Below are 22,515 nucleotides of genomic sequence, written 5' to 3'. Positions count from 1 at the left end.
ATAAAGTAGTTGGAAGGGCTTAGGGAGCCCCAGCCTCTCTGAAGATCTATAGGCAGTTAATGTTTAGTGGGGGAGACATTTTTTTCCTCAGTGGTTAGCCACTGGTAAGTTGTCCATGCTCTGTAAATAACACTGGGACACATACACATTGGAAGTAGAGTGTGGAGAAGAGGAGGGATCAGCTAGAGGGATAGAGGACTAGGAGAAGGTAGGAGGGAGTGATTATGGTCAAAAGACATTTTATACATGTGAAACCCATTATTGTGTATAATTAATACATGTTATAAAATCTTTAAAAAATGAAAAAGTTTAAAAACAAAGTAAAATTGTTATATAACTGTACTTAATTAAAGAAAAGATGAGCATTGGGATTTTTTTTAAAAGATAAATGTAGAGTAACCTAAGCATAGAGTGATGGTAAAGCCCCACAGTAGTACAGAGATAATGTCCTCAGCCTTCACAGCCACTCAGCCGCAGTCCCTGACTGAGACACTTGCAGCCCCACACACCCGACTCTGGAAGCGCCCACACGAGTGGGACATTGCTTATTTTTACAGCAAATTCTCCCTGCCTTTTCCAGCTCAGACACGCTTGTGTGCACAGACACTGCCTGGTGCCTGCAGTGCTAAAAGCAGCCGTGGGCTGCACAGAGCCAGCCTCAGGCTGAGCACGGTAGCAGCTGAGCTGCTTCATGCTGCAGTTCTCAGGATGAACTTGTCAGTGGGAATGCGAGGTGTATCTGAGGAGAGGGCCCTCCTTCTGCTGCTTCTGAACATCTCAGAAATAGAGTTTTAAGAACTGCATGCAGTACAAACCAAAACACACACACAACACAATCAAAAATGTTATTCCAGTTTCAGATACCATGCCAAAGCGCTCTCAGTATCAGTGAGCAGTCATTTTCCTGCAGAATGTGTTGTCATTTGAGGAGCCAGACACTCGGGATATGCTAACTTGGGACTTGCTCTGCTGAGAAGAGTACCGAGGTGCATCTGATTGTAACGCGAGTGTTTTGTCTCTGGTCCCTCCTAGCATTACAACACCTCCCTGCTTGCCGCAGCCGCAGCAGCGGTCTCAGATGACCAGGACCTCCTGCACTCCTCCCGCTTTTTCCCGTATACCTCCTCGCAGATGTTTCTTGATCAGCTAAGTGCTGGAGGAAGCACTTCTTTGCCAGCCACCAACGGAAGCAGTAGTGGCAGCAACAGCAGCCTTGTGTCTTCCAACAGTCTGAGGGAGAGCCATGGCCATGGTGTGGCCAGCAGGAGCAGCGCGGACACAGCGTCCATCTTTGGCATAATCCCAGACATTATCTCGTTGGACTGACGCCCTCATCCTGCTGCTCCCACCCTGTCCCACATTAAATGACTTGGCAGAAGAGAACTCTGTGCTGTTTTACCTTATCCTGTTTAGAAAAGTACACAAGCGTGGTTTTTTTTCCCTGTTTTTAGGGAAAAAAAATTAAAAGAAATGTACAGAGAACAAAACTATATTTTCAGTTTTACTTTTGTATATAAATCTAAGACTGCCTGTCTGATAAAACACTTGTTTAAAAAAAAAAAAAAAAAGGAAGGAAAGAAAGAAAAGAAAAAACAAGCACCCACAAACCTCCTTCAGTTCATTTTTTCTGGATTCTGAAGACTTTTCACCGTTTGTCCTATGGTTTGGGTTTTATTTTACTTCAATGGCATTATCTTACTTGCAATAACAGAAACAGAATTGCATGTATGAAGTTTTAAATTGTGGGCTTTGTTATGGGGAGGGGGTTGGGATAGTTTTGATTTCCATTTTTTAAAAGCATCAGACTTGGATTCTGTTTGTGTATGCGTGGATTTTACCAGCCTTAAGTTATGAATCTCACCTGTCCCACTCATTCCCTTTGTTTTCAGGACATAGCTCGTGGGGGTGTGTGTTTTCAGTGTGTTCCTGTGTGTACTATTCTGTCATCACTGTCCCCTCTCCTCCTGGGTTGGCATTTAGTTAATATCAGTTGCCTGCTTCTTTCAGAGTGCTTCAGAGGTCTTGAATGCTCACGTGAGCATCCTTCTCAGCTCTCCCGATGCATGTTCTCCTCACAGGTCTTCCGTGATCTGCTGAGTACCCCCTAGGAGTGTGTTTCCTAGAAGTGCTGGAGCAAAAGCTGCCTGGATAATTAGTCTGAGGGCAGGCCTGTGAACCATGATACACTTGGGTTGATTCTGAATCTGAATTGCCAGTATTTTGTATGTAAGCCAAGTCTGTGAGTACCTGCATTTTGGCCACAGGGTAGCAAGTTTCCTTGAGAATCTTCATACCAAAGTGGGATATGAAAGAGCCCTAGAAGCCCCATGGGGTGCTGTGTGCAGCTGGCAGAGGACATTATTCCACCTCAAAAAAGAAAGAATTCAGTTCTCCTAAAGTTGACAGTACAGTGCAGCCCACATGTGGATCTGTAGCAAATCTATTTGATCAACAGTTGAAACTCAGAAATAACCTTAGTTATTTTGTTTCTCTGGTTCTGAGTATACTTCCTTTCTTAGCCTTGTTTATTTTTTACTCACCTTTTAATGACAAGCATGACATAGGAAGCCTTTTTTTAAATTCAAGAATCATTGGGTTTTATCTACTCTCAATAGCAGACTATGTAAATATATTACAATTTCTTCAGAAGATGATTAAGGGTCAAAGGAAGGAAAAAGTGCTTCTTATACTTGAGAGTCATCAGAGAGGACGCAGTGCTCTTAACGGTGGAAGGCAAATGGATGGCAGCTGATGGAGGGCGCAGGTTTCTCAGCAGAGAAGGGGCACACCATCACCAGTTCCCAGACTGGCATTTTATGTTACCACTTCGTGTTCTCAGAGTTGAAGGACCCCCCTTTGTGTGTAGTAAACTTGTTTTTAAACCTTGCATCAGTAACAGAAGGACCTATATTAATCCAGGTAGAAGTCAAGATGACTGTATCTTCAGTTGTATGATAAAGTAAATGGTTCACATGACAGAGTGGCAACTAAAAATGTTATCTGTTTTTTATAGCGTCTCTGCTACTAAACTGTCAACTTGAATTTTGAGAAAAGTTGGTGTTGATATGTATATGTGTGTGTGTATATATGTATTTATAAACAAGTATGTGTGAGTAACATCGTCTTCCCCTGCGCATGGGTGTTCCACACAGAAACGGCTGTTAGAGTCACAAAACAATCTGCAATAAAACAAGGCATTTGTTGTCAGTTCAAACCAGAAATGGTTACGTTGTTAAATTCCTCTGGTGTGGTGAGTACACGTTCGATTTTCTCATTACTGTATTAATTTAGGCTCGTTTCACATAAGGTCTTAATTTGTGTCTAAATTGGGGCTAGAGTAGGAATCACTAAAATTGTGGGTGTTTCTGTTAACATTGCAATAGAAAGCATATTTTTATTATTTCAACTATCTGAGATAAAATGAGTAGTTTTCCTTGTTCTTGGATTTTTTTTTTAACTTGTTAGTGGTTTTAGGATTCTGATCAGCAGTTTTTGTGTCTGATGCTGAATTACGAACTGGAACGATCCAGTTGAAACCCCGCCCTCTGCATTCTTGAGCCCAGTGGTGGAGGGGTTGCTTTCCTTCTGCGTCCTGCATTGTACCAACCTAAGGGAGAGTGAGTAACAGGGAGAAACCTAGGTCCTGTGGCTTTGTCATGTCCCCATGGGAGAGCGAACCATCAGTTGACTGTGTATTTTAGTTCATTCCATGTAGTAAGGAAGGAGTTCATTTCTTCAGCTGTTGACTTTCTAAAACATTGCATGTGGTTAAGTTCAGAGACTTTCCCAATCTTTAATAATGATTAGTCATGCACTACTTTCTCTCCTACATTTACAAGAAAAAGCGCATGGTCACTCCATCTCTTTTCTGTCGTTTTCCTGAGCCCGCTTTCACCCCGCAACCCTGCCAACCTTGATAGGCTGTGGACAGATGTCGTTCGTTCTCAGCATCCTTCAGCAAGTTGACAGGAACCCCTCCTTAGTCTTTCTTACTAGCATGTACACATTCCTCTGTACAGTACGTGTGTGTGCCCCTGTCTATCTGTGGCACACATCATCAGTAAAGTAGCTAATCAACTAGCAGGGTGGAGGTGGCTTTTTATTTACTACGTGGGCATTACTGGACACATTTTCTAATATGAAACTTAACCATGCATACTTGGTTGACCAATTCATTTTGAGTATTAAAGTTTTCCCATTGCTAATTTAGGTATTACACATCTACATTACTGACTTAAAGAATCCCTTAAGTGATTTGAAAAAACGTGGGGAGTGTTTTGGCCAGTTTTCCTTTGAGGACAAGTGTGTGAAACTGAATGAAAATATACCCCAATTGTAAATGATTTAATGTAGAAAGAACCTAGTTTTTAAAGCAATTTGAATTTTAAATACATAAAACTTTCAGGATCTTCAGGACTCGTAAAAAGCACATTTGAATTTATTTTGGTAAGAACTTTGTTTTATGGATACACATTGCATTCTGTGTTTTGTTTTTTAATTAAATACAAAGCATAGATTTCAAAGAAGGAGGGAGAATAGCTGGTGGTCCCAGAGTGTGCTGCTGTTGTTTTATTAACAAAGGGGAAATGTATATAAATAGATAAAAGTTACCATAAATTCCATGAACTTAAATCTGTGATTCATTGCCTTAAAACTTTCTCTCTTAGAATTTCCATACCGCATGCCAAACCAGTAAAATGGCTTTTAAAAATGTATAGTAGACCAATGTCAGTTTGTATAAAAGTACCAAGTGAAAATATTTATTACATGCATTGGAGAAAAGTTGTTTCCTTATTGAATGTTACCTGTTTATGTAGAGCTCTTTAGATGTAATAAAAGAAAAGCCTTCAGTTAATTTGTGTTCTGTAAACTACTCCTGCTGGGTCTATAAGGGCAGAGTCCCACGAGAAAAGTGCTGGTGCAGTGTGCTCCCAGGACCCTGTCAGTCAGAGGTTTCCAAGCATGACAAGTAACTGCTATCTCCACATCATGCTTTGAGGTCTTTCCTTACTAGAATACAGCCAGCTCTACACTGAACCACAGCACCTTAAATGTTAAAGGTATCTGTTGTCTATCGGCTGTCCAAACACCTGGGCCCTCCAGTATTTATAGTGAGCAAACCTGGTGCTAGGTAAACCTGTTGGAATTGGAGGAATGCACAAGTGGGGACCCTGAAGCCACAGCCTTTCCTGATGGTGCTGTGTAAATCGGACTTGAGGAGTTTGAGCTCACTTTGCCACCATGACTAGAGAGCAGTAGTGGGGAAGGTCAGCCCAGGTTATGCAGACAGCCCATTAGCCAAGTGCTCTTTGCAAGCAGTACTGGAGATTCCACTCAGCCAAATAAGATTCAGAAAACATGCTTTAAAACTAGACCGCGGGCAGGATATGGTGGTGCACACCTTTAATCCCAACACTTGGGAGGCAAAGGCAGACAGATCTCTGTGGGTTCGAGGCCAGCCTGGGCTACATAGACCCTGTCTACATTGAAACCCAGCCTCCAAAAAAGCCAGAGTGGGGGTGGGGGCTATACCAGAAGGCTGGAGGTATTTGGCAGAGTACTCGCCCAGCATGTGTGAAGAAGCACTGGACTCAGTCCCCAGCAGCAAATAGAAGAGGCATAGCAGTGCACGCCTGTTACCTCAGCATTCAGGAGGTGGAGGCAGGAGGACCAGAAGTTCAAGGGCATCCTCCACAAATTCGAGGTAAATTTGGGATCCACGAGACCCTATCTTTAAAAAAAAGAACAGTTGCTGACAGACATCAGAACACATTGGGAAGAACCTCTTCTATAAGGGTCCAGACTATATCCTCACCCTGTCCCATATACAGCATCAGCACAGAGCACCTGTCAGGTCTTTGGTATTATAGACTGGTGAACAACAGGTGTGCTTCTGAGTCCATGGCTGGGGTCAGAGGTGTTGGGTCTGGAACCTTCCCATCTGGCAGGGAATACAGCCTTCTCTTTGGAGCGCTAGCCTCCCCCAGGAGGACTTGCTGTGGGAGTCATGAAGATTTTTACCGTGTGTTGCTCTCGATTGCTCTGGCTTCTTTCAGGCTCCCTAGAACAGCCCAGAATTCTTCATTTTTTATTTTTATGTTTCCCAGACTTTTGCTTTGTATATCATGTTAGCCACAAACCAAAGTCCTCTTTGAAGAGATATGCCACGATTATCTAGCCTATTTTTTGTATTAAAGGAATCTGCCAGGTTACCTATAATCAAGCTTCTCAGGGAACACATAGTATCTACTCTCAGGAAAATGAGGCCTTCCTTTCTCAGATCTTCTGTTTGGTCTGAGCTATACAGTGTATGTGAGGTAGCTGAATCAAGACTGACACTGTTTGGTCCCCTGGAGTGTTCCCAGAGCCTAGCCCTTAGTAAAAGATGTGTTTCTGGTCAAACTTCCCAAGAGACACCCGTGATTTGATACATCTTTGTGCTTTCGCTAAGGAACAAAGCCACAGCCCGTCCTAACACAGGAATGAAGGGCCTCCTGTTGAAGAGCTCTACCCGCCCATGTTGGTGTGTCCCAGGGGTACTTTTGGGTGAGCCACTGCTTCCTGCTCCTGATTTCAGGGCCTCTCAGATTCTGGACACGGCCTGGTACATCCCCTTATTCTGTTAGTCCCAAGAAAGTGGCTTAATGTCACTTGAAGTGATCCCAGATCACTTGAGCAGACCATCCTAATTCCTGGAACCTAATAATGGCCAGGACAGAGCTTCAGCACATTGTTCCAGGAGCATCAGAGACCTGCTTAACTCTGCAAGGCCTCTGAAGGGGCCAGGCCTCCCACTTCCTTTGGTGTGGAATATAAAGTTGGATCACTTCCCACTACTCCACTGATCCTACACTTAGCACTCACTCTAATGTGTGTTTCCACTTTATACCTGTTTATGAAAGAGCATCCTGCTGGTAAACTGAAAATGGAGATTTGTCAGTGGGATTGTAGAGCTGTAAGAAATGGTGTGTCTGTGTGCCCATGCTTTGTGCTTGTTGCTCTGTGTTTATGTGCACAGTGCTTGTTGCCTTGTGTGTGTGTGTGTGTGTGTGTGTGTGTGTGTGTGTGTGTGTGTGTGTGTGTGTCCTCATTGCTCTCTGTATATGCATGCGTGTGCATGCACTTTGCTCATTGCCGGTTCCCAGCCGACCCTAGCCTTATCTTGGAAATGCCGAAGGTGGTTCTTGTACCCAAAAGCAGGCTGGTCTTCTGGCAGACTGTTCTTTTGGAGAAACACTACCATGGAAATGCCAGTTGCACATGCTCTCAAGTTGCCAATCATTTTCAAGTCATGATCTTCATCCTCTGAGATCCCAAGGCTTTGAGAAGCACAATGGTCTACCCAAGGTAAGGGTAATGAAGCTGCAGCGCCAGCACTGGCACACAGACCTGACTTCAAATCATAGGCCCTTGCATGCTGCAAGGAGCTAGACTAACGTTAGTACTAAACTCAGTACAGACCTCTCATTACAGGCGCGTCATACCATGGCTGCATCATTTATTGGTACTTAGCCCCTGCAGCAGTTGTGCCGCGTGGTCTTATCGTCATGTTTGCCATCTTCGATTTCCCTTTAAAAAAATTAATCAGTTTGGGTTGTCAGGCCCTGGAGCTCTCATACTCTGCTCCCTGGATCTCAGCTCCCTCAGTAGTCTTGCACAGGAAGGGTGATCCTTTGGATAAATGTGTCATATTTCACTTGGCCGTTTGGTTCGATGCCTGCTTCCTTGAAAAGATCATCCACTGCAATAAATCACATTAATGTTTCAATCCGGGTTTGCTGAGGTTAGGGGTTCCCAGAAGTCTTCCCTAAGAACCTGATGGACTTTTCCCATGGACTGGGCCACAAACCATAAAAGGAAAGATAACCTGCTTCCAAGGCCCCCAGAGACCACTTGGTTCAACTTTCCCACTCTCTGCAGGGACCAGCATATAGCAGAGTATACTGGTGAGGATTCAGTCACTGAGACTGCCTTGTACTTGATTTTAATTTTAACATTTATTTATTTATTGGGAGTGGGGGTTATTGTCCATGCCACATGTGTGGAGGTCAGAGGACAACTTGTGGGAGCTCTCTCCTACCATGTGGGTTCCAGAGATCAAACTCAGGTCAGCAGACTCAGCAGCCATCACGGAACTCTTAAAGAAACATTTGACCTCTGTGTCTGTCTTTCAAGAAACCTTTAGCATGGATGTTTTACGTTACAGCCTACCCTTGCAACCTTCCAGTCACACAGGCATCATCCCCAGCTCCAAACACAGCCACACTGATCCAAGCTCACTCCTGCCCCTCTCCTCCAGATAAGCCCACCTCTCCCTTCACTGCCCTCCTGCCAACAGAAGACAGAGTAACAAGCTCTCTGTCATCATCACCTCACTGCAGAACGCTGGGTGACAAGAGCACTTGGCTTATGTGCACCTTGGGTTTGAGTTGGATCCCTAGCTTAATTTGAAATGCATCTTGTCAATGTACATGCAAAAAAATCCAACTGCATCTGAAGTTCAAAGCATCAAACTGCATTGTTCAGGGGCTGGAAAGATGGCTCAGCAGTTAAAACTGCTCTTGAGAGGACCCTAATTTCATTCCCAGTAGACACGTAGGTGGCTCACAACTGCCTTTAACTCCAGTCCCAGGGGATCTGATGCCCTCTTCTGCCCTCCTCGGGTACCTCTGCATATATGACATACCCTCACACTGGTACATACACAAGATGGTTTTTTTTCCATTTTATTTAACTCACGCCACATGGATTCTCTGAAATTCTACCAGGTTTTTGTTTGTTTGTTTTGAGATGGTATCACTACCTAGAACTTACTGTGCAGACCAGGCTGGCAGGCTGGAACTCAGCAGAGCTCAGCCTGCCTCTGCCTCAAGTGCTCAGATTAAAGGCCTGTGCCACCATGCCTGCCAAATGCGATCTTTCTAAAAATAGCATTGCTTTTGAAAAAGATATTAATTTAGCCAGATATCGTGGTGTACACCTTTAATCACAAAACTCTGAAGGCAGAGACGTGGATCTCTGAGTTTAAGGCTGGCCTGATTTATATAGTGAGGTCCTGTCAGGTAGGTAGGTAGGTAGGTAGGTAGATAGATAGATAGATAGATAGATAGATAGATAGATAGATAGATACATACATACATACATACATACATACATACATACATACATACGTACATGACGGATAAATAGATATGTACATAGATACATAGGTAGATGATAGATAGAATGTAGTTCTCTCTTTTCAAACCCATAGGTGCTCTGAGCCTGAGGAGACAGATGCATCGTATTTCATGGAAAAGCTTCTAACGTCCAGTCAGTTGGACAGGCCAAGCAAGGATCAGCTCCATCATCAGTGACAGACCAGAAGAGGGCAGCACGCCGCAGCCCAGTGCTGACCAGAAGGGGGCAGCACTCCACAGCCAGGTGATAGCTGGTGAGGGTGCTACACATGCTCAGGATGCTTCCGAAAAGAACAGACCATTTCTTCCAAATCCCCAGAAGAAATAGTTACTACTTTTGGTGTCTTGTGTTTCACTGCAGCCAAGAGGGAGATGAGTCTCCATCAGCTCCTTCTCAGTGTGTTGTGCTGGTTAACACGTGAGGGGAGTCTAGGGGCCTGTCACTGTAGACATCACTAACCACCTCAGAGAACACTCCACCAGCAGTGTCATGGGAATCCGAGGTAAGGGCAGGCCATTTTCCCCTTCACATGAAAAACAGTTGCAGTTAAAGCTGCCAACTGAGAGGAACTGGGAGACAAATCTACCTGCCAGGCACTGTGTCTAAAGGCTTTGCTCAGGACCTTCATGAGTGCAGATAAAATCTGAGCAGGCTGGTCCATAGAATGCTAGCTCTTAGAGGACCCCAGGGATGTCTGTCACATTCCAGGGCTCCCTAAAGGAAGGGCCCAGATTCAAATTCAAATTCAAATCACAACCTGAAACCTTTTTACTGGTTAGTTGTATTCTGACCAAAAGTTGTGGGTATTGGGTCCTTTTCAACCCACTGTGCCTAAGCTAAGCCCTTGAGCTGGCCAGCCAACCTAAAAAGCCTGGCTGTGGAGATCAGTGATGAAGGTTAGGGGCAGGCCGTGGTCCACAGCTGTGTCAGCACCAGGGCTGCCAACAGTGCTGTCAGGCTGGAAAGGCTGTAAATAGCCCACGCATGTACCTAGAGCTTTCTCAGAATCCCCATGCCTTATCCTGCTCGGAAGCAAGGAATGTAATAGGCAAGACTATCTCCTGATCTGTGGCCAGGGCAGGTTTCTTTAGCTAGTTTTTCTCTGAAAAGCTCTCATTCCCCCAGCTCCTAGGGCTGCTGGGGGCAGGAGCACAATGGCCTCTCAATTTGGAAACACCATCAGTGGCCACATGAGAACCAGCTAAGGTAAGAGGATGGCCCTGGGAATGAAGGACCCTGCATTCTGCTTCAGCTCCACTCAAGAGCCCCTCACTCAGTTGGCCCTTTCTATCAATTGAAGGGCCACTGGTGTCGCCAGTGTGTCCTGTGTCATAGCTTTCAATGTGTGGCGCTTGTGTGCACATGGGTATGCCTGTTCATTCGTGTGGAGGCACACGTGTGTGTGCAGCACACCTGTGGATGCATGAGGTTGACATCTGGTAGCTTCCTCTATGGCCCTCCGCCTTTGTCTGAGGCAGAGTCTCCTTGAACCTGGAGCCCACAGTTCAGACTAGTCTAGCTAGCTAGCTTCTCCTGGCATCCTGTCTCTGCCTCCTGAGTGAGTTCTGGAATTACAGGCAGCCACACACACTCGTCCAGCTTTTTTTACACAGGTCCCCAGGACCCAAACTCAGGTTCTCATACTTGTGGGGCAAACTACCTATGAAGCTATCTTCCTAGCCCCCGTCATGGCCTTTTGACATTATGACAGAATATCACATACAAAGTTGATATTTGATAACCACACAGTAAAGTTCTTTAAACAAAACAAAACACTTAGAATGTTTAAAGTAAGCCCAGGATTCTGTTTGGCTGCATCCCTAGCCATCGGGAGTCACATCAAGACCCTCAATGACAGACGCCCCAACTGTTCACATGAAAATAGCCACCACCGTTCCTAGGACCCCAACTGGGCTGTCTCTGGGCTGACCCTCTACTCTGGCCCACTTATGCCTGTCCCCTCTGGTTCTGCCTGGAGCCCCGGTCCAGCCTTCAGCCAGCTTGACTTGTGCTTACAAGCTTCTGGGCCATTCATCAATTGGCCATCTGCACGGCCTTGGGTGGTGGACACAGCATTGTCCTCCCGAAGATTCCCTAACCCTCCCCAGACGGTTCAGAGTCAAGTTGGCCAGGCTGTTACCTTCTTTGTGGGTGAGCTTCTCTCCCAGTTTCATGAGTTTCGACCGCAACTCCGATGCCATGATGTAACCTTTCTTCTCCTTGTCTGCCATCAGCATGGCCAAAAGGATTTCTTTCTTTGGATCTTCTTGTTTGATTTGCGTGTGCATAATGGTCAGGAAGGTGGAGAAATCCAGCTCTCCATGTTTGTCTAGAAACCCCAAACAGCACAGTGAACTGGAGGAAACTGGCTGGCTGTCAGAGCCAGCCCCAAGGCTACCTAGTTCTCAAGACACTGGTCATGGTAAGGGGGACAGAGCTCTCCTGACCCCAGGATGGAAAGTCTCCTTTTCACCCTGCCAACAGTCTTCAGTAACAATGTGTGATAGTGTTGATGTCAACTTGACAGAACCTAGAACCTTACTGAAAGGCTTGTGGGCATACCTGTGGGGACCATCCTGATTATGTTAGTTGATGTGAAAGACAAGTCCATTATAGATGGCACCATTCCCAATTATATCAGAGTGGAGAAGCGGGCTGAGTCCTAGCATGCACACATTCATTGCTACCTTCTTCTTACTATGTGATCAGGTGCTTCAAGCCATGATGGACTTTACCTGATACATGAGCTAAAATAAACCCTTCCATCATTAAGTTGCTTTGGTCAGGGTATTTTATAGCAACAGAAAAAACAACACAAAACAACCTAGGACACTATGCTTATTAATCCCTCCCCCAATCTTGCTTGCTAAGATGACAACAGAAACTCAAGAGTATTGAATCATGGCATAGGACCAGATGGAGCTATATAATAGTACTTTCTCATTGGGACTGCCAACCTGCAAATAACAACACAGAGATTATTATTGATTATGAAGCTTGACCTTAGCCTAGGCTTTTTTTCTAACTAGCTCTTACAACTTAATTAACATCTTTCTATTAATCTATGTTCTATCATGTAGTTCAGTTACCTGTCCTCTTAATCTTATTCTTACTTATTCTGAATCCCGGTGGCATTTCCCACACACCTTGATTCATACCTCTGACTTCCTCTTTCTCTCTGTCCGGAAGCCCCACCTATTCTCTCCTGCCTAGCTATTGGCCATTCAGGTTTTTTTTTTATTACACCAGTCACAGCAATACATCTTCATACAGTGTACAAATATTCCACAACATTTCCCCCTTTTTATCTACATAAAAAGGGAAGATTTTAACTCTAACACAGTAAAACTATATACAATAAGAACAATCATCAAGTTGAGAGACATAAAAGCTTAAGTTGTTTATCTAAGAAAATGCTTTAAGGTCTAAAAGATATTTTTAGGATGATAATACAAGTTATGATAGAAAATGGCTTAGGTATAAAACTTTGGATTCAGCCTGGCAGTGGTGGTGCATGCCTTTAATCCCAGCACTCAGGAGGCAGAAGCAGGCAGATCTCTGTGAGTTTGAGGCCAGCCTGGGCTACAGAGAGAGTTCCAGGACAGGCTCCAAAGCTGCACAGAGAAACCCTGCCTCAAAAAAACAAAACAAAACAAAAAAAACTTTTGACTCATCAAGATAGCATAGACAATAGATTATTTTCTCCAAAATTCCAAATACAAATGGGCTGGAAATGGAATATGTAATTCTTACCTGATAATTGTTCTCATTATATATAGTTTACTGTATTAAAGTTAAAACCTTTCCTTTTTATTTAGACAAAAAGAAGGAAATGTTGTGGGATATTTGTACACTGTGAAGATGTATTGCTGTGATTGGTATAATAAAAAGCTGAATGGCCAATAACTAGGCAGGAGATATAGGTGGGACTTCAGGGAAGAGAGAGAACTCTGGGAGGAAGAGAGGTAGAGTCACCAGCCAGACACAGGGAGGAAACAGGAGGTGCAAGATGGAAGAGAAGAGAGGTAATGTCATGTGACAGAACATAGATTAATAGAAAGATGTTAATTAAATTATAAGAGCTAGTTAGAAAAAAGCCTAAGCTAAGGCCAAGCTTTCATAATTAATAATAAATCTCCATGGGGCTGGAGAGATGGCTCAGCAGTTAAGAGCATTGGCTGTTCTTCCAGAAGACCTAGGTTCGATTCCCAGCACCCACATTGCAGCTCACAACTGTTAGTAACTCCAGTCAGGGGATCTGATACATGCACACCAATGCACATAAAATAAAAAAGTTAAAAAATAATAACAATAATAATAGTAATATATGTTATTTGCAAGCTGGTGGTCCTGACAAGAAAGGTACTTTTACAATTGGGCACCAGATGTAGCAAGCTTTCTCAAATGTAGTCGATCTTTTTTTTTGTGGGATTGCCAGCTCCCCAGTAACAACATGGAGACTTAAACAGCTGTATTGAGAGCTGCTGGTAGCAAAAGACCATGGAAGTATACAGCAGGAGACAACTAGTGTTCAAAAGGTCAACCTACCAGAACCAAGGGTTCTGGGAGAGGACTAAGCCATCACACAAGGTGTGTTGGAGTTATTGCCTTTTGAATGAATTGGCTGTTTCTTGTTGTAAAGTTCTTGTGCAATTACACTATGATATCTCCCCATTACAATGCATCTTCATGCAATGTATATATGTAATCTCATGATTACATCTCAATCACATATACATGTGGGTGGTCAGGAAGATGGCTTTTCATTTAGCTGTATAATTTCGATATATAAAAAATATACTAGGATATGCTTCATAGCCAGATCCATTGTCCCATAGACTGTAGACACTTAAAGTCTGCTTTGTTCCTTTTGCTCAGACTAACACAGAAGATAATAATCTCTCCTCAGTCTAACACAAACTACACGCTTTTAGGTTATTTTTACCTCAGAGCAAGTTCAAACTAGACTAAAGGCCTTTGTAAATAGATCATAAGTTTAAAACTTTACAGCTATACACAAGGTCAGAGTCGCAGGTGTCTTACCAAGGTTACTAACACAAAACGCCCTAAGAAAAGCCTGCCAGTTTTTCGCTTGCCAAGTCTGCTGACAGTTGACCTATGTCTCAAAGTTTGTCACCGGGCGCTGTGCCTTCCCTGTTTGGTCCTGAAACCTTGAAACCTTGCACTACCATGGTAATGGCTCTGCTCCTTACTGTCTATTCTAGGAATGTGCTGTGACCTTGAGGGTTTTGAAACTTTTCTCAGGATTGCAAGGAATCTCTGATTAGAAATGTATAGGATAGTCAGGCAAGAGAGGAGCTAAGAATGAAAAGCTGAAAAGAAGCTGTAGATTTAAAGACGTTTACTTAGAACAATAAAGACATGGACTGAAAGAGCACGGTGTGTGTGCATAGATTCATATTCCTCAGATTAGATCCTTAGCTGCTTGTAGAGTCTTCTTCAGACTCGGAGAAGGTCCTTGAGGGCGGCACTTATGGGCCTTTGTTACAGCTGGGCTGTTTCACTAAGCATATGCCAAACTCTCTGCAAAAGGCTATTTCCCCCATAAATATAGGAGCTGAGTGTGGTAACACACATCTGTAAGCCCAGCATTCGGGAGGTGGAGGCAGGAGGATCAGGAACTCAGTATCACCCTGAGCTAGCACGAGGTGAGTTCAAGATCAGCCTGGGCTACATGAGACCCTATCTCAAAATAAAAGCAAACGGGGGAAAAGCCACTGGGACCAGTGTTAGTGTGCTTTCCTAGGGGCTGTGACAGACTTGGTGGGACATCAGACCAGGGTCCCCTTTGGGAATGAAACACTGTATACATGGCCAGCTACCTCTACAGTTCAGTCCTGGTGAGGCACATTACCACCAGCACCTCAGACTTCTGAGCTTTCTCCACCACCACCATCTGCTTCTCCCAGCTGGGCCCTTCACAAGCCCACCTGGACGGTCCACTCACCAATCCCATGAGTCTGCAGGTGCCGCTGCACTTCCCCAGGCGTGGGGCTGGCCCCCAGGCACCTCATGGACACCAGAAGATCTGTGGCCTTAATCTTCCCTCTTTGCTGCTTGTCATACAGGGAGAAGCATTCTTTGTACTCTGTACAGATCGGGCAAGGAAGTCAGTAGAGGTGGTCACTCCACGACCCATGCTCCTCTTCTTCTCTTCATTCCTTTCTCCTTTGCCCCCCTCCACCGCATGCTGGGGATGAACTGGGACCTTGCACATGTTGTGCAGATACCATAACATTGAGTTCCCCCCTCCTCCCAGGTCTCTTCCCTTTTGCCCTCCCTCATTTCTAGAACCCCATAAAAATGGAGTGTGATGGTGCATGCCTGTAATCCCAGCACTTGGGAGGGGAAGGCAGGAGAATCGAGAGTCCAAAGTTCTCCCTCACTGTGCAGTAGTCAGAGGGCAGTCTAGGCTGTATGAGATATCGTCTCAAAAGCGAAACAAAAGAAAGGGCCCACAAGGCAGCTCAGCTGGTAAAAGTTTTCGCTGCCAAGCCTGACGACCTGAATTTGATCCACAGAATCCTCGTGGTATAAGGAGAGAAGCAGCTCCTGCCAGTTGTCCCCTGACATCCACAGTACACGTACACTCACACACACAGGACATAAATAAACGTAATAAAAATAGAAAACCACCAAGTTAAATAGAATTCTGAGAAAGACGAATAGTTGACAGTATATTTATATTGTTCTCACTTATTTGTATGTGTGTGACTCTGAGTGAATGCCACATGTGTGTAGGTGCCAAAGAGGCCAGAAGGTTGGATGCCCTGGAGCTGGAATTACAGGTGATTGTAAGCCTCCCCACACAGGTGCTCTGGAAGGACTGTCTCTCCAGCCCCCACTGAATTCATTTTTAGTATAAGCACATACCAAGCATATATCAAATTTTACATGTGCTGTACTAGACTCAAAAAGAGTGTTGATCTGAAATCCAAACTTAACAGGGTATCCTGTGGTTTATCTGGCCAGGATGCCCCCTCTTTCCTTCTCTGTTCTTAAGATGCCACTCAAAAGCTGTTTCCAGGGCTACCCAGGAAGAAGAGAGCTGGGTAAGGCTGCCAGACTTGCAGGGACCTTGGCAAAATTGATGCAACTGTCCTGCCTCTGCCTGCTGACGCCTCCAGAAGCAAGTGGTTCCATGATGCTCTCCTAGATAGGGATTTATTACTGTCACAGCTGCATGTGATACTTCCTATCACATGTCCAGCCCCAGGCCCTAACTCCTGAACTCTCAAGTCCTCCTCTGGCAGGTCCTGGGCCTGACCACGGAACTGCCATGGAGTGTGCCCAGAACATCAGCAGTGGCCCCACAGCTCTCCCTGCAGTCCTTCCTTCCCTGTGCAGCAGCCTCCTCCTCCTGCTGCCGCAGGTGTACAGCTGGCAGAGCTGTCCAGGCTCTTCCCAGCAGCCCCTGGAGGCGAAGCCAAGCCACCTGGGAGCTTGGGAAAGATCGCGGCTCTGCAGATGGAGATTCTGCGGAGTGAGCTCCCCTAATCCCCTAATCCCTTCTATTTTCCAAAGAAGGAGGCTGAAGCCTGTGAGAGGGGCCCAGGATTTGCTGGCTGTCCAGACAGGCACACCACATTCCCCAATGTTGGTAACCGGGGCCTAGGGTAAGGATTAAACAGAGGCCAGCCTCTGAACAAACTGTTTTCTCTTCCAGCCTCAACAGATCCACCTTTTCTTTCATTTCTTAAATATGTTAACACATTTTATTTGTTTATTTAGTGTCTATGTGTGGGGGTCAGAGGGTATCTTGTGAGGGAGTCGGTTCTCTTCTTTCATCTTGTGGGGTAGGGATGGGGGAGGGTGGAACTGATTGTCAGGCTTGACAGTAAGTACCCTTACCCACTGAACCATCTCGCCAAACCCAGTCCTCTTCAAACCTGCACAGCCAGATTCCCTGGAGCTGGAGTTACAGGTGGGTGTGAGCCACCCAGTGTGGATGCTGGGAACCTAACTCAGATGCTCTTAACCACTGAGCCATCCCTCCAGCTCCCCACCCCACCATCTCTCTTCTAGACCAAACTCTGGTCCTTTACATCTCTGGGATCCCTGCCTGGGTAACCAGAAGCCACCTCTGGAGCCTCCTGGACACTGTCCTGCATCACAGGGCTTTGTGGGTCCTAGATACTCGAAGTCTTATCTCACTGTGCTAGAAGAAGATAACAAGATACCGGTGTTACAGGGAGCCCTGGCTGCCCTGAGGAGCCTGCCCCTTCAGTCCCCTACACACACATCCCCTGCACACACATCTCCATCTCTCAATCTAGCCACCCATCTTTTACTGCTTTCCATTCTGTCTTTCACTCCCCTTGATTGTGACTCCAAGAATTGGGGGTTTTTATCTTTTGCTCACTGCTGAAATTTTAACAACTAGGGCAGGGCTGGCACAGGGCAGGGCTGGCACAGAAAAAGGACACTTGCTGAAGTAAAGAATAAGTTGAGGTAAATGCATTGAGTTAAAAATCCCTAGAGATATGCAAATACTCCAAATAAGAAAAAGACCTTCTCCAGGCCTCCTCCCTTCCCACAGAAGGCCCGTGTATGGAAATGGTTAACAGCTGTGCTAACACATTCGTACGTTTACCATGCACCTTACAGGTATTAAAGATGTGCAGTGCGCAATTCACACATAATAAAATATACAATGTTCTCCCTTATAAATTCTATCTAGCCTGGAGGTAGTGGTACACACCTTTAATCCCAGCACTTGGGAGGCAGAATCAGACAGATCTCTGAGTCTGAGGCCAGCCTGATCTATAGAGCAAGTTCCAGGACAGCCAAGGCTACCCAGAGAAACCCTGTCTCAAAAAAACAAAACTAAATAAATAAATAGAATAAATTCTGTCTAACCAACTCAACATTACAAGTGAATTTTGCCCACTCTTGTATTCATAGTTAACCTGCAGCTTCGATTTAACAAAATAATGCAATTCTTTTCCCAGTGAATTGAGATTATATTTCCATTAAATCCAGTAATGGTCCTCTAGTAAACTGTTCCTCACCATGGTATAAATTATATTCACTAAACTGAAACCTCTTGCTTTCTTGAGTCTCATGTGGCCTAGGTTAGCCTTGAACTTCTGATCCTCCTGCCTTTGCCTCCTGAATGCTGGGATTACAGGGAAACACCATCATATCTAGTTTGTGTGGTGTTAGGGATTGAACCCAGGTCCCCATGTATGCTAACTGAGTTACATCCCCAGCTCCTAAACTGGAACTTCTTTCAAGTCTTTCATGGTCCTGATTGCAGCAAGGCTGTCTTCTTAGCTTTCCACACAGACTGAACATAGTTTGTACCTTCTCTGTTTAATAATACCTGATTTTAATATCAGCTTATAAAATTCCTAGAAGTATCCTCACACCCAGTGCCCAGCACGTGATGCTGTTCTCTCCTTTGTCCCTAGCTCACGGCAGCCCCATAAGGTGGCATGATTGTCCCTCTCTCTCCGATGAGAAAACCAATGCTCCGAGGTGAATGGCCAGGCAGCAGCCTCCAGCGGCCCCATTCCTCCCCCACCCCTATCCAATTGATAAATATTAAAAGGCCACCTTCTTGGTATCAGACACTGGGATACAAAGAGAATCTGCTTTCTTCCTTTCTAGTAGTTTCAAAAGCCATAGAGAGGAACAGTGAGTCTTCCATCCTGGCATGGTAGGGTGACTTCTGAGGCTGGAGGTGGCCTCTAGCTTAGGTCCACCTTTAAAGACTTTATTTTTCATTGTGTGTATGCATGCATCCAGGTAGGTGCCCATGGAGACAAGAAGTGTCTGATGCCCTGGGAGCTGGAGTTAGAGGTGGTTGTGAGCAGCCCTTGTACGTGTGCTGGGAACCAAACTTGGGTCCTCTGCAAGAGCAGTACAAATTCTGAACTGCTGAGTCATCTTGCCAGCTCCTAGCCCTAAATGTAGGCTAGGCTCAGTGCTTTAAAGTCCCCTCATCTGTCCCCTCTGGCCTTGGCATAGGTTTGGGGGATAGGGAGTTAAGGATTCTAGGAGAAGGTACCCACTTGGACCTATTAAGTCACATCCCTGCCACCCCCTCTTCTAGACCAAGCTCTGGGCACTTATGCTTCTGGGATCCTTGCTGGAGTAACCAGAAGCCAAGTCTGTGGCCTTCTGGCCACTGTCCTGCATCAGAGCTGCCTGGACCCTGTGCACCTGCAGTTTTATCTCACTGACCAGGTGTCATTTCAGCAGCAATGAGAAGTACATAGTGGGGCTGTTTCCATCCTCTGTTGGGGTAGGTTTAGGGGCACAGCCTCAGGGGAAGCTGCTTGTCCCCTGAATGTCCCAGGCAGGGCTCTGGCCATTTTTGCCAGGTACTCAGCCACCAGACCCCTGGCCAGGTCTTGGCCAAGTCCTGTGTAACCCAATTCAGCCTTTCTGGTCTTGGGGAAACAGACCTCTCCTCTGCAGGAAACTTAAGAACAAGGTGCTCACACTGAGTTGGGCGGGCGGTGTCAGCTGAAGCCCTAGTTTTACAGAGACTACGGCTCATAAAGGAATATCCTGCCAGCCGGGCGGTGGTGGTGCATTCCTTTAATCCCAGCACTTGGGAGGCAGAGGCAGGTGGATCTCTGTGAGTTCCAGGCCAGCCCTGGTCTACAGAGTGAGTTCCAGTGTAGCTAAGGCTACACAGAGAAAACCTGTCTCGAAAAACAAAAACAAACAAAACAAAACAAAAAGAAGAAAGAAAAAAGAAAGAGAAGGAAATATCCTGCCGAGGGTGTAGCCCTGGATTCTGTTCCCCATCTGCACTGACTACAAAGCCCCACCCCTTTGTCTAGGGCCTTCAGCTCCTATGTTAATGTTCTCTCTCCAGCTCTCACCAGCTTCCCACCCAGACCCACTCTCTGGCTCTGAGGAGCAATCTCTCGTCTGTGACCCAGCTTTAAAGTCACATTGACATATAATAAGCCCCAGGAAGTCAGCAAGGCCATCTTCGGAGTCACCCCCAACCAGATAGCCAGCCGGCCCACAGCACTGGGCCCCAAGCCTGTGGGTGGGCCAGCTCTCCACCCATCAGGCCTGCCTTCCTACCAACAGAACCCAGCAAAGCAAACTGCCTAATGAGACACACATTTGTGGGGAGTTCCCAATTAAAGAACAAACCCAACCTACCATTAATTTGGTCCTGGGAAAGGAACTTGGCCTGCAGCAGAGAAAGAACAATTAGGAGGGGGCTCCAGCAGGGACCTTCTCACCTACTTCCGGCAAAGCCCCTCACTCACCATCTTCAGGCACCCCTTGTTCCGTGTTTGGTTCTCTTTCCTCTGGCTTGGAGTCGAAAGTCCACCAGGCTGGGTGGAGGCCTGGTAATAAATCCTCTGCTGCCATGGAGACTGGGCCCAATGCCATGAGGGTCAGATTCCAGCCCTCTCTGAGCAGTGATGCCCCCCCATCCTGACGTTGACTGTGAGGAAACCATTACAGACTCTCCTGGAGGTCCTTGCCACTGGAGGCTGAGGCTCTGCAGCCCCAGGAAAAATGCCAATGTCCCTGGGAGCCAAGATTCTGGAAAGGGGCCCTGAGTGGGGCTGACTCTGGCCTGGCCTGAGCATGTCTTGGGACCCTTGCTGGAGCCAAACACCACACACACTTTCTCCAGAAGAGGCAATCCAAAGGAGCCCGGCTCTGAGACTTCATACACAGCCTTGGGGACACACTGCAGCTGGGGACACACTGAAGACATTGTTTTCAGCTGGGACCCGAATCCCTCCTCTCTTCTGCCTGTTTCCTCACCAGATACATGATGCCATAATTATAGGCTGCAGGGACCCAATGACCAGCACACTGCCAATTCTACCTCCCGGGGGTGGGGGCTGGGGATGGTGGTGGCTGCTGGAGCTGCTCAGGAGCCTTGGAGTTTGGCCTCTCAGTGACTTTCCCAGGCAGGAAGCTCCTCTAACTCTTCTCCTGCTCCTCACCCCTTCCTGGATTAGCGCTGACTCTGAATTTCTCTGTGCTGCTTCCCTTCCCCCTGAGAGACTGGAATATGGGTGGCTCCCAGAACTGCCATTAAGCCCTGGACATGACTAGGTCCTCACACGGGTCTGGAAGTCTCCTTTCCTCATCCACACCTGGTGGCTGGCTTGCCTGCAAGGCATCTAATCCAGGCAGGCGCAGTCGTTGGCTATTGTGTGTGGTCACCCAGGTTGTGCACTGCACAGGGAGCTAACAGGGCTGCTGAAGTCTGCAAGTGCCAGAGGAAGAGGGCTCTCCTGCTAACTTGTATGAGGGCACATGGGTATGTGGCCTCCTGCTAACTCTGGGGGCACATGGGTATGTGGCCTCCTGCTAACTTGTATGAGGGCACATGGGTATGTGGCCTCCTGCTAACTCTGAGGGCACATGGGTATGTGGCCTCCTGCTAACTTGTATGAGGGCACATGGACACAGGGGCCTCCCTCTGGTTCTGACCACCTCCATGTGGAATGTTTTTTCTCCCCAAGTTTCTCCTGATTCACCTCTTCACATTCTTAGACTTGAGAATCTTGAGGTTCCAACTGCACTCTATAGGGTGGTATGGTGGGGGAAGGCTGGAGGGTGCACCTCAGTGGCCTTGAGAGAGAAAGGCAAGTAGGCAGAACTTTGACAGGTGGGCACAGGCCTCAATCACCTACCTTTGTGAAGGGTTCAAAGACAGGGAAGGCATTTTCTTGGGTTTCAGTACGTGGGTACTGGGGTCAGCCATGTGCTCTAAGGGTGTCCTGACACCTGTCAACTCTCCCATTCTTTTTTTTGTTCCGAGCGTGTGCATGCGTGTGTGTGTGTGTGTGTGTGTGTGTGTGTGTGTGTGTGTGTGTGTGTGTATGTGTCTATCCTGAATCATTTATTGGTATAAATTTTAGAAACATTACTTACATCATCGGTAATGGAGCTGAATAGTTATGCACTTTCTCCCACTGGTGTTAGAGAACTGACTGTTCCCTTACGGAGACCACAACTCTTGTGGCCAGCAGATGGCAGCCCACGCATCTCCCAGTGCTGATGGACAGGTTGGGCTGGGTGTCAGGGTTTGTTCTGGTAATTAATTGTGGAGTGGGCCGTTGAGGAGAGCCTCAAGAATTTGTACGTGAATCCTTCCACCCAGTAAGAATTCAGGCCTCAAAGCTTTGCAGTAGAGTCCAGCTCTCTCAACAAGACTGAAGATTGGGCAATCCAGCTGGTTAACACCATGATGGTCAGGCCTGCCTCTAAGGAACTGGGTGTTTGCAGCCCCCCCTGTGAACATGAAGTCCTGCATCTGGTGAAATTTTGCCTAGCCTCGTAAAGCAGCCTGTTTGCTTTACCTGGCCAGGTGGG

At 46.2% G+C, this 22,515-nt stretch overlaps 2 protein-coding genes across 2 annotated transcripts in view; one reads left to right on the top strand and one right to left on the bottom strand.

The window, feature by feature from the left end:
* Positions 1–4,855, top strand: part of Pias1 (protein inhibitor of activated STAT 1) — a 122,430-nt gene extending 117,575 nt beyond the window's left edge. The window contains exon 14 of the mRNA XM_052763382.1: positions 1,033–4,855. Coding sequence (XP_052619342.1) covers positions 1,033–1,326 — 294 coding nt within the window. The 3' untranslated portion in view covers positions 1,327–4,855. The remainder of the gene's footprint in view (positions 1–1,032) is intronic.
* Positions 4,416–20,966, bottom strand: Calml4 (calmodulin like 4). Its single transcript, XM_052763394.1, has 5 exons — positions 20,442–20,966; positions 20,332–20,362; positions 15,149–15,289; positions 11,321–11,509; positions 4,416–7,741 (listed from the first exon to the last, which is right to left on the bottom strand). The coding sequence occupies exons 1-5, from the start codon at positions 20,442–20,444 to the stop codon at positions 7,644–7,646; spliced, it is 462 nt and encodes a 153-aa protein (XP_052619354.1). The 5' UTR covers positions 20,445–20,966; the 3' UTR covers positions 4,416–7,643.
* Positions 20,967–22,515: the final 1,549 nt, after the last annotated feature.

This window comes from Peromyscus californicus, unplaced genomic scaffold (assembly GCF_007827085.1).
Source record: "Peromyscus californicus insignis strain IS unplaced genomic scaffold, ASM782708v3 Scaffold_11__1_contigs__length_118956290, whole genome shotgun sequence".
Taxonomy (NCBI): Eukaryota; Metazoa; Chordata; class Mammalia; order Rodentia; family Cricetidae; genus Peromyscus; species Peromyscus californicus.
The sequence above is the reverse complement of the archived record's forward strand: the minus strand, read 5'-3'. Positions and strand labels throughout refer to the sequence as shown.